Here is a 12365-nt window from a genome sequence, read left to right as displayed (position 1 = left end):
AGGAGCATTGTTGTTAATGGTAAAATCAACATAGAGGACCTTCATCATATAACTTTGTAAAATATGTTTGAAAACATTGCTATTTATATAAAGTGATATAAATTATTTTAAAATGTATAGAACCAACATGAATTAAAATACATTTCTGAGAATGCGTTGACCTGTTTTATACTAGAATGTTAAAAAAATGTTCCTTTGTATCACCTCTTTATTATCACCTCTTTATTATTTACACAGTTGCCAAATAAATGAAGGATACACACACACACACACACACACACACACACACACTCACACACACATACACACACTACTACTGTTCAACACACACTACTAGTAACAACAGCCAGTGCTCTACACAGAATCTGATCTCACCATCATTCAGTATGTCTGAAATGAGGTGAAGAAACAGAACAAACAGAGACAGGCTAATCCCAGAAGAACTGTGGTAACATCTCCAAGACACTTGAAGAAAACTACCTGCAAAATGCTGTAAAGTGAGGAAGCTTTCAAAAATAATGTCACGAATAGATTTTATTTATCAATTAACTTAACTTGCCAGTGCACTTGAGCATAGTTGTTCAGGTAGCTTTGCAAGTAAGTCTCTTGAAGCATCTTGGAGACATTTCCACAGTTCTTCTGGATGTAGTCTGCCATGGTTTTTTTCTGATTCTTCATGAATCCTCACTGGGTTATTACAATTAATGGCAAAAGTAATGTTTGGAAATGTAACCTGATAATTCCTCCTGACACACTACAGCAAAAGATAGAAATAACTGTCTTAAAACCATTTTTCTTTTCTTTTTTTTTCTTGGGGGGGGGGGGGGGGGGGGGGGGTGCTAGTAGTATAAGGTTTTTGCACAGCAGTAGCACTGGTTTGGGTGGTTTACTGGGTACACACATTTCTATGGGTATGACAGAGGTATTACAAAGTAAAGGTGGTTTTGAGGATACTGCCTATGTCCCTGTATTTCAAATGGCTTAAAAACATACTAAATGTAGGTTTTAGGTTTAGGGCGATAGAAAATATCGTTTGTACAGTAGAAACACCATTACGCTTATGGAGAGTATATAACTTCTACTCATGCTTTTATGCTTCCTCAAAGCATTTAATGAGAAGCAACCTCAGAATTCATTCACTCATTCATAATAAAGCTGGAAAATTTCACATGTTGACAGTCTCCACTGTGGGCGCGGCGCTGTCGCTGTCCGTGGTGCTGAACAGCAAACAGATGTGTGTCTATTAGTCCATATCATTACCACTGCTAAGCCCTATCATCTTGTCTGTGAATTAGTAATTTTTTAATCTTTCACACACACATACACTCATGCACACGAGTCATGGTAATATAAGAGATTATCTACATATGATGATGAACAAACAAATGAAAAAACAATGGCTAAAAACTTCCAAAGACTGACAAAAAAATAAAAAAATAAAAAAAATAAAACAATAAAAAGATCCAAATGACCTAAAGAAGAAGTTTACTGCTTCATGCGCAATCTTAACGCTGATGTGACTTTTACCGACACACTACTGATCTGAAGAATCTTACGGACTGCAGAAATAGAGCTCCTCCACCAGGAGACTTCAAGATGAGCTAAAAGATGTGCAACGCATGTAAGAACCCATTCTGTTTGTGTAGGCTTTATATAGAAGTCAGTGGAGATGTTGATGACATGAATCTTCAACAACTGGGAGTCTACTACAAAAAAAAAAAAAAAAAAAATGAGAAGGCAATTTTAGGACAACTAGGTTTATACATCGGAATCCACAAATGGTTACAGAATGTCGCAAAACCTGTTTCTACCGACTCTTTGAAAATAGACAATTTTCATGTAAAAATTTAATTATTTAATACTATTCCTTGCAAAATCAAACAGTCATAAATGTAATAAGCTACTTTTTTTCACGAAAGAAGTTGAAATAGCCTACATTTAAACCCTTTACATAGGCTAACTCTAAACATTCAATTGCTTTTAAGACAATCAAATAGTGGTATACTTGTATATACTTGTGGTATAATGTCATGTAGACTATTGTAACTCTAAAAATGTTTTGTTTACTGTCAACTTTTTGCAGCTTATCTGTTCCAAGTTGAGGCTAGTTGCAGAGGCTGCGTCTCCTCCTTCCGGAAGCGTCTCTGGCAGCAGATCTCGCGAGAGTTGCGGGTCGCTCGGCAGCAGCCGCTTTGGCAGCAGGGTTGAGGGAGACGGAGAGAGAAGGTAAGCGGGGAAGCTGCATCATGGCGGACAGAGACAGAGACAGTGGAAGTGAGCACGGTGGATTCGCCACCGGCCCCGGACCGATGCACCCGGGCGCCGCGTCGCGTCTCCAGCACGACACGGAGGAGCTCGCCTCGAAGCGGGTGGACATCCAGAACAAACGCTTCTATCTGGACGTCAAGCAGAACGCCAAAGGCCGCTTTCTGAAGATAGCAGAGGTCGGGGCCGGGGGAAACAAGAGCCGCCTGACTCTCTCCATGTCCGTCGCCGTGGAGTTCCGCGACTATCTAGGAGACTTCATCGAGCACTACGCCCAGCTGGGCCCCAGCAACCCTGACACGGTGCAGGACGAGCCCCGGAGGGCGCTTAAGAGCGAGTTCCTGGTGCGGGAGAATCGGAAGTACTACATGGATCTGAAGGAGAACCAGAGGGGGCGGTTTCTCCGGATCCGGCAGACCGTCAACCGCGGGCCCGGCCTGGGAGCCTCGCAAGGCCAGACCATCGCGCTACCCGCACAGGGACTCATCGAGTTCCGCGACGCGCTGGCCAAACTCATCGACGACTTCGGCGTAGACGAGGACCCCGCGGAGCTGCCCGAGGGCACGTCGCTGACGGTGGACAACAAGCGCTTCTTCTTTGACGTAGGCTCAAACAAGTACGGCGTCTACATGCGGGTCAGCGAGGTGAAGCCCACCTACCGCAACTCCATCACGGTGCCCTGCAAAGTGTGGTCCAAATTCGGCACGACCTTCTGCAAGTACGCGGACGAGATGAAGAAGATCCAGGAGCGGAGCCGGGAGCGGAGGGCGCGCGAGATGCTACCGGAGGGCCTGCACGAGGACGAAGGGGACGAGGACTAATGCATATATGAGTGCAAAGAACGAATGACATGATAATCAGACGTTACTGTAATGTGGAATCGATCTACACACACACAACCCTCACAGACTCAAACAGTTGCATCTCTTCACTCATCGCCGGAACTTAACCACTTACCCACCATTTAACAGTAAGACGCTGCTATCGACAACATGATCTATGAACCGTGTCCAGGATGGTGCAGGAGTGTGTGTATATCCCTCTTTACCCACGTGTGTGACACATCCAAGCTCTTGTGCACTGCAAAATCCACTTGTTTTTCCAGTACAAATATACAAATATGCTGTTAGTTTTTTATTAGTTTAAGAAAAATCAAAAAATGAACAATTTTATTCAGACCACTCATGACACAGCAAAGAATGTTAATACCTGAAATAAAAGAACATGCCTAGTTAATGGTAAAATTACACTTTATATAAAAACACCTGAGTGGGGTCAGTTGTAAAACGATTCAATATGCTTTCGAAACACTTAAGCACTGACACCTGTCAATCATGTTGCCTACATGAAAGTGGCCGCTTTGTGTGTCAAAACTGATGACCTGATGTGTTTTGCAGATTTTAAAATGTACTTTCTTAATTAAAAAAGAACAAATTACGTGAAAATGCTGCTGATATTCAGCATGCAGAATTGGGTTTTTAAAGAGAGCATGCAAAGTGAGTGATGTCACTGTGACTTGTTGCTTACTGGAGCAACTGACCCCACTCTTACAGTTCTGTTTGTGAAGTAAATAATTTTAAAGATGCTGTGTATTTGACTGGATAACAAGATGGACCAGTTTTTTTGCAGTGTAACACTATTTCCAAAGGTGCAAATTGAAAAAGAGGGAGAAATATATAATTAGTGCTCACTTTTGACTTCAGCACAAAAGCTAATATTTAGGAAACGTTTGAATCAAAGGTTCAACATGAAAAACGAACATTAGAAGTGAAGGAACAGTTATGCAGGAGTGCTGTGAATATTTAAACATGCACTATTGTTAGATTATCCAATTTATATGAATGGATGTGACCCCTTCTGGTTCGACTAAAAAAGTGCACTTGGTCATTTTTCCATTATTTAAACAGTTTTTTGATGGTTTCATCATAGGGGTTGCCATGTTGGGATCATGTGACCAGCCAATTAACAACATAAACTCAATGTTATTAGTCACTTTCATTTGCTAAATACATGTTATCATGGCAGAAGCAGCTTCATATCTCACATATACCAAAAATGACCAAGTGCACCTTGAAAAGCATTTGAGAAAATCTATATATTCTTTACTCGTTTGCCTTTTAAATCTATACACAAAGCAAATGAGATTGTTTGTTTGCACGCATCATGCAATGTGTGCTTCGGTAGCCGCACAGCGAAGACATTGCTAAATCAACCGGTTGACGTTTGTTCCTGTTAAATACGAACCCTGTTGCACCATTGCCCTCTGACATTTGGGCAGACGGTGTCATTGAAGTGCTAACTTAGATATATAAACTATGATTTTGTGAATCAGATGTACTTAGATCCTTATGAAATTGCCCACGTTTTCTGTGGGAATTTGTCTTTATTTTGTTTTTGGGGACGGGGTGGGTGGGGGGCAGGTACTCAAAATGGAGCTGTCCACTAGTGCGAGTTGCATTAATAACTGCGCGGAGCATCCTCTACTACGTCAAAAAACAACTCTGGTGCCTTATATTCTCCACACGTTTACATGCTTTACGTGTCTGATCATTTTCTTTACGATCGCTGTTTGTCTTTCTTTGTCGTTCGGGGTCACAACGGCATAGTTGCCACTCGTGGAGCTTCTTCGATGACTTCGACAAGGCAATTAAAGAAAGAGGCCCACGGCCTCTTGGCCCTCCACGTTGCTGGAAAAAGAACGACGATGTCGTAATCAAACAGCACTGACGTAAACATGGACGTGCTGCGTTCACGTCGTATCAGAATTACTTGGTTTTCCGTGGCAGTGCTCAAAGGCAGAATCGATCCATGTATGGTTTTGTCCTTAATGCCAGCCTTTGCAAATTGTAAAAAAAAAACTATTAAGACGTAAACAGTTTTTTTGCTTGTCAATGTAGGTAATTCTGGCAAGACGCGAATGCAACAGTAGTCACCTAAAGGCGGTGGAGGTCTGCTCCTCGTGCTCGGTGTAAAAAAACAAAAAAAGTAACAGCTGAATGTAAAAAACAAAAACAAAAAAAACGCGTGATAAGGCTGTACGTATGTTTCTTGCTACAGCCCAGCATTATTCTAATGTAGGCCTATATTAGTAGACTTACGGCCGAGGCAGTAGCCTGTATGATTTTTTTTGTATGGTGCTAATATCCCCGTTTGTGGGATTTACTTCTGCCGGTCTTATCAGTTGCTTAATTCATTTGTTGTCAACTTTGTCACATCGCACCTTGAGATTTTACTTTTCTCACTAAAATTACATTGCTAACTTTTTAGTATAGTGTGCAATATATTGTAGGCTGCGTGCCAATGGCGGCTTTGCGCAAAATTCAGTCCCGCCGCAGGTTCACGACCCCTTCAGACCCCCAAAGCAAAACTATTCCTTAAAAAAAATTTTAATGGGTACTCTATTCAGTGCCTGATTGGAAATCTTGCAGAATCAATGAATTATGGTGTGATAACTATATATATAAAAAATAATCAAACTATTCATTCAAATCAGTCAAATTAAACATTTGCCATTCTGTTTTTGTTAATCCAGTCGTATCTTACAGCTGATTCGAACTATGAATGTAAACGCTACAAAAGCATTAAAAGAAAAACTACTCTAGAAGACAATAATGCAATGTTTTTGAAAAGGCATTACTGATGGCTACCTCTAGAGGTCCGAGGGGGGGTTCGGATTCTGTGGGATGAATGAATCTTGTGTGAGGTCGGCATTTTGTGTGTGTGGATTCTCGTCCCCTGCAACGACAAAAAATGTACGCTGGAGGCTCACTCTAATCGAAACATGTCTCTGCGTATTAAACTAAGCTTTTTGAAAAGTTATTCTTCTAACTAAACCAGTCACCGCAAACGGGGACCATCTGAAATCACCTGCGTATATGGCGGCAAATCTGCTCTCCGCCAATCAAATGCAATCCTGATTGACCTAAAAGTAGTCACTTAGAAAGCTTCTCGGTGGTTGGAGTAGTTTAATACTCAGTAGGTAATATATATGTATTTTTTTATTTTAGCCAATGTTAAATGCAAATGCTTCAGTCAGAGGTATTCATAACTATTTATTTGATAAAATATATCTTATGAATGTTGTTAGGAAAAAAGATAAAGGCTTTTTTTTTCCTCAAACCCTCTCTCGACATAAGACCAGCTCACTAGTGTTGCAGTGAAAAGCCTGTTTCTGTCAGACCCAAACGTCAAAAATACATGGTTATGTGGGGTTTTGTAAAAACGAGACCTTTATATGTATTAAATCCACCAGCCTATGGACAGTTTTGGGGTTTCTAGCCACATACTCCCATGCTTAAGGCCCATTTTGTGCTAAGCACATGAGGAAGTCTATAGGGGATCAAGGCTGGCATTATTCTTGTGGAGCGTTTAGTCTCTTGTTTACCACTGCACAATGTTAAAGCATACATGCGCACTTTGTCTCGCTCGATATCCTTGCATCTCTTCAAGACTGAATCTGAAATTGCATGCTTCTCTTGTAGGGGCTATTTTAGGTCTATTTGTACACTGTTATATTTCTTTTCCTCTTGAGACCGGCAAATCTTTTTCCTATCACTGCCCGGATCTGATTACGAAAACTGCTCGATGTGTGCCACAGTATGAAATTTAAACTGGAAGTCACATTTAAAGGTGTTTTCTAGAGAAAAAAAAATGCACCCTCGATCAAATACGCACATGTTTTAAGTCACTCATTAAGGTGCTGTTGGCTACTAAATGGCTCAGACCTGTCTGGGGGGCATCGTACAGCCAGACTTTCTCATGTAATAGTGTTCGAGCTCTCCATCAGTAAAGACCAGTATTGGTTTGATGCACAAAAGGTTGAGGGTACAAAAATTAGACTGTACTCTGGCTCCATGCTAGATTGGAAGAGCAATTTCAGTCTTTTCTCCAATTCCAGGTGCTGATTCGTACGTCACCTGTCCTTAATGAGCGTAACTTAACTAATGAAGCTGCACATACACCTTAAAGCCCTCACGTATCTGCAGTTTCCAATACGAAGAGCGAAGTGCAACCTTTTAACTTGATCTTTGTGTTAATCTCATGAAGCTTGTGTGTGTGGGTGTGGGTGTGTGTGTGGGTGTGGGGGTGTGTGTGCGCGCGATTATCCGATCCCCTTTCCTGTTAAACCACGGCCAGTCACCAACTTGGGTTAGTTCTCATACTTCACGTTCCTTCGGTCTCACAAGCTCAAGGCTTTGACCTGCTTGGCATGTAACTGTGAGCGTTTTGCATATTAAGCAGACTGTCTGAGAAGGGTCCTGCATTAAGGGTCAATGCACAAGGAGGGTATTCACATATCCCACCAACCATTTCCTTTTTATTCCCTATCAAATATGTTGTACTTAAAAATATATATATGACCTGTGATGTGTGTGTATATATGGTTTGTTACATATGATGCTCCTCTTTATTAAAAAAGATAGCATATATATAGATATATAAAAATTCATAAATATGTATATGATTCCTATATATGTGTTCCTATATGCATAGGAAATGTATATAGGAAAAACCATATTGCTGTTTTTTTCCTTTGTATTTTATACTTACAGAAAGCATTGAATCAAATGGATAAAATACTTGCACTTTAAATATATAAAGAAAATAAAAAAAATCAGCATATTATTTTTGATAGGTGACCTCACATTCAAAGATTCTATAATTACTTTCCAGGCTTTGTGACAATTGCTGTTTGGCAGAAATCTATGAATATCTTCTACATATTGAAGTCTATTTTGTCTGTGTTACAGAAGGTTTACTGAAGTAAATTGCATGATGACTAAGTAGTGCACCAACTGTTATTTTCTTTAGTTGGTTAAAAATGTCTAATGAAAAAAATACTGTGATTACTCTCATGTGTGTACCCATGTTAAACTTAAGTCATAAATTTAAAGGTATTCATTTGAGCCTTTCCTATAACATGAATATGGTGCTTAAATTGGCTTAGAAATCCATTGTGTTCTACTCTTCATCATTGCAACAAACATCCTCCTCCTCTTCTCCATCCTCTGTTTGTTCCCTTGGCTGTTTGTGTGTTCTCACAATTTGATTCAGATTTACGTTTCTTGGTAACAAGTGTGTTTTTGTACAGGTACGTATGTTCTTGAGTTGGAAAGCCTTTGTGTCTGAAAATGACTAATTGCAATAAATCATCCATTCCTCCCTGGCAATGATTGTTTTTCATGTTTTTGAATTCTTACTTCCACTTTCAGTGGTGCTTTAGAAGAATGGTTGACCCAAAAATTACATTTCTGTCATCGAAGTTGTTTGGACTCCACCGACTTTTCATTTTTGGGTAAATTATCCATTAAAAGCATCAAGCTAGTACAGAACATGCTGACATGAAACTCAAATTGCTTTAACATAACCTGCTTTAACACGTGTTTTCAATTGAAATGGTAGTTTCATGCATAACAGAATAATCTTTTTTTTTTCTTCTATTGTTCATGCCACAGTTGAGAACCAAGAGACATGATATTGCTAGTCAGAGCTAGTTTGTATTGGCAGGAGGGGCTTTTTCACAGAGAGCATTTGATTGGGCTGTGCAGGATGATTTTTTTGGTCCAACTTTATATTAAATGGCCTTAACTGTTAGGTAAACTGGTCAACATTTGAAGGGGATTAAAACCTTTCATCAAAGTTGTCCTAGGACGGTTTTGATAAACTCTTTTGATCCACTTCAAATGTTGACTAGTAAAAAAAATAAGAACAATGTACTTATTGTGTTCTTATTGTTTTACATAACACTTGCTGGTAATGGATACGGGTAAAGTTAGGGACAGGTTTAGTGGTAGGAGTAGGTTTAAGAGCGGGTTAAGGTGGAAGGGATGGGTCAACAGTGTAATTATAAATCTAATTATAAAAATTTATTATAAAATGTAATTACATGCGGGTATTTTAAAAATATAAGTTCAATGCACCAAATGATTAAGTGTAAGTACATAGTAGTTAAGGCCACGTGATTGTAATGAAAAGTGGGACCTTTATTTCAATATTTAAATTTAGTTTGTTTAGCATCTGTTCTAGCATCTAGCTTTCAAATGATGTCAGTGTTAACAGACATACTGAAAGCTACGAAACTATAATTTTGACTCAACTTGATATTTAAGGGATACTGTAGTTCACCCAAAAATTTAAATTCCACCCTCGTGTCGTTCCAAACCCATAAGACCGTCATTCATCTAAGGAACACAATTTAAGATATTTTTGATAAAATCCGAGAGCTATCTGAACCTCCATAGACAGCAAGGATATTACCACGATTAATGCAGAGAAACATAAAAAAGGACATCTGTAACCAGTCAATGTGACATCGGGTTCAACCATAATTGTTAAAGTCATTATTTTTGTTTCCTTTGCGCACAAAAAGAATTCACGTAGCTTCGTAAAATTACAGTTGAACCCCTGATGTCACATGGACTATTTTACAGAAGACCTTGCTACGTTTCTGGGACTGGGAACATTTCAGTTGCCTTGCTGTCTGTGAAGGGTCAGAAAGCTTTCAGATTTCATCAACAATAACTCAATATGTTTTCCGAAGATGAGCAAAGGTCTGACGGGTTTGGAACGACATGAGGGTGAGTAATTAATTACAGAATTTTCATTTTTGGGTGAACCATCCCTTTAACGAGCTGCCCAACAAGCTTTAAATACTGAAAAACTACTGAAAGCCATCAATGCAAATGTTCTCACTGCAGTTTATAAAGTCTATTACAGGCAATGTACTTGATATATAATTAGAAAACAATAGTATAATATGAAAGTGCTTGGGTACAGGAATTGTAGACGTGTTATCAGGTCTGGCCTACATCTGAGGCTACTTTTTCTAGAAATATCTGAAATAGCAATCATCAAGATAAAGCTTCACAAAATACAAATTTCATGAACTTTGAAGCCTAAATACTGTTGGCAGATGTAAACTTGTTATAACTTTATTTAAAATAAAGATTGTGAGTAGATTTAGGGTTAGGGATAGGTTTGTCTGTTTGGTGTGATGATGTTTAATGTCCCCCAACAACCTCTTTGGTACTATTTGTTAGCAAAAAGCCTTTTTCAAGACAAGAAAAAGCTTTAACAAATATCATAAATGGGGTATTATGTATTTTAAATTGCTGAATAAAAAGTGAAAAGGACTTAACCACTTTACAATTTTTAAGATGTTTAACCAAAAACTCATTCAAAAAACCCAGCTGACATTGGGACGATGGAAATAAAGGTGCAAAAATACTGAATTTTAGGACTCATTCTTTCAGTGCTCTATATTTTAACTGACATTTTAAACTTAAATCAACACAAAAATACAACTCTTTTGAGTTTATCTCTGTCTTATTGTGGGCGGATTATTCAGTGCATGTTATTTCAGAAGAGACTTGTTCCCACTAAATTTACTTTCTTTTCAACTAGTGTCACCAAGCAGAACTAAAATGGGTTGCCGTTTCATGTTGACTTGAAAAATTGCTGCCTTAGATATGTTAATTGGTAAAACCTGCTTGATAATAACGTAATAGAATTTTCCACAAAAAAAAAAAAAAAACTATGATTTTGCATTACAATAAAGACATTAGATATGAGAAGAAAGATGTACCAGTGCTGTTCTGTAAGAAATTATTAATGCAACACTTGGCAAATGAGCTCCTACTAACCTGTGTGGCAGAAATAAGGACTTTAAATGAGTTGAAACACACAGACTCCTTCCATACAGGCAGAGATGGTGAAATAATCATCACAATCTTTTATTACAACAGCGTCTGAGTTCTACCCTAAACGGGAAAATCATGTCAGCACAACAGCCAAAGCGAAAAGTAGGCTATAGAGGTCCCTTTAAGAAAGCCATTACTAAGAATGTATAAAATTACATCTCTTACATCATTTCACATCCATAAAGCATAAAAGAGCCAAAAGCTCATTCTCTCACTTTCAGTGTCCTCATGCTTTAAAACAGGACTATAAAAATCTACTTGCACTTGCTCAAAGTTTGTACCGTTAAGTTTCAGAGTCCTATTTGGTGGCTCAAGAACAATTATCTTCCTCAAAAGTGACACGTCTCCAGGATTGAGACATTTCGATTCGCTACAATGATTCAGATGAAGAGGCAGGGAGGTTCATGGTGTGTTGTTTGCAGTCCTGCTGCTCAATATTCAGTCCAGGTTGAATTTTCTGCAGGCACATAGAAACACATAGAGGCTCTGTGGTCCACTGAATAGAGAAAATGAGGGCGTCACTTTCAGTCTGAAATATTTTTCCTCTTTGTCACTGTTTTGCATACTCAGACTCAACTTGCAGTCTTCCTTCCTTGCTTGTGCGCATACAAATACAATGTCCCATACCCTGTCCCGTGTTAAGACACTGTATTTTCCAACATCCGACATATCCCTGGATCCATTAATCAGCCATCAGCTCTTCAGTTAAGAGAGTTAAAAAACAATGTTGCGGGTTAAACCAATTGAGTGTCAAACATAGTCATCTTTACAAGCTTCTTCCCGCTAATATTGGCTCCAAAAGGAGAAAAAAAGTACAATTAATAAATATTACATAATAAATAATTACAAGGGGGTAGTTGTATAACACTACAGACAGCCCACATGAATCTTTACATGCACCCCAACGTGCGGCTAGGCCCTTAAACTGGCTGCTTCATGAGGCCGAAACTGTGAGCGCCTCAAGATTACATCAAATGCTACATCTAAACCAGACCTGTCAATCAGGAAGCCATTACCGCACACAGCCGTGGGACAGACACACGCCATGATGTCGTAAAGAATGTCAAACACTGAAAAGTGATGTCATGATTTATTTAAAGGTGAAATGTGTCATTTCTGTGCCACGATATAATGCAAATGTGACAAAGATAATGACTTTATTCAACACTTCAACACACGCATGTGTCGTGGTTTTCTTATGAATGTGCATCTAAGACTGACACGGAGGAATTGAAATTGTTGAATAAAGTTATTTTTGTGTCTGTGTACAAAAGGTATTCTTGTAGCTTCATAACATTGTGGTTGAACCACTGATTTCACATGGACTATTTTAACAATGTCTTTACTACTTTTCTGGGCCTTAAACTTGGTAGTTACATTGCTGTCTATACAGGGTCAGAA

General features: G+C 39.0%; 1 protein-coding gene and 1 long non-coding RNA gene across 2 annotated transcripts; one reads left to right on the top strand and one right to left on the bottom strand.

Annotated features, from left to right (window-relative positions):
* Positions 1-2113: 2113 nt before the first annotated feature.
* Positions 2114-8430, top strand: purab (purine-rich element binding protein Ab). Its single transcript, XM_059516183.1, has one exon. It carries the CDS (start codon positions 2247-2249, stop codon positions 3084-3086), a length of 840 nt encoding a protein of 279 aa, XP_059372166.1. The 5' UTR covers positions 2114-2246; the 3' UTR covers positions 3087-8430.
* A 2531-nt stretch (positions 8431-10961) lies between these two features.
* Positions 10962-12091, bottom strand: LOC132109818 (uncharacterized). The gene is made up of 2 exons (XR_009424554.1): positions 11531-12091; positions 10962-11421 (listed from the first exon to the last, which is right to left on the bottom strand). It is a non-coding gene; the product is annotated as an uncharacterized LOC132109818 (long non-coding RNA).
* Between the last annotated feature and the right edge of the window lie 274 nt (positions 12092-12365).

This window comes from Carassius carassius, chromosome 29 (assembly GCF_963082965.1).
Source record: "Carassius carassius chromosome 29, fCarCar2.1, whole genome shotgun sequence".
NCBI classification, from domain to species: Eukaryota; Metazoa; Chordata; class Actinopteri; order Cypriniformes; family Cyprinidae; genus Carassius; species Carassius carassius.
The sequence above is the reverse complement of the archived record's forward strand: the minus strand, read 5'-3'. Positions and strand labels throughout refer to the sequence as shown.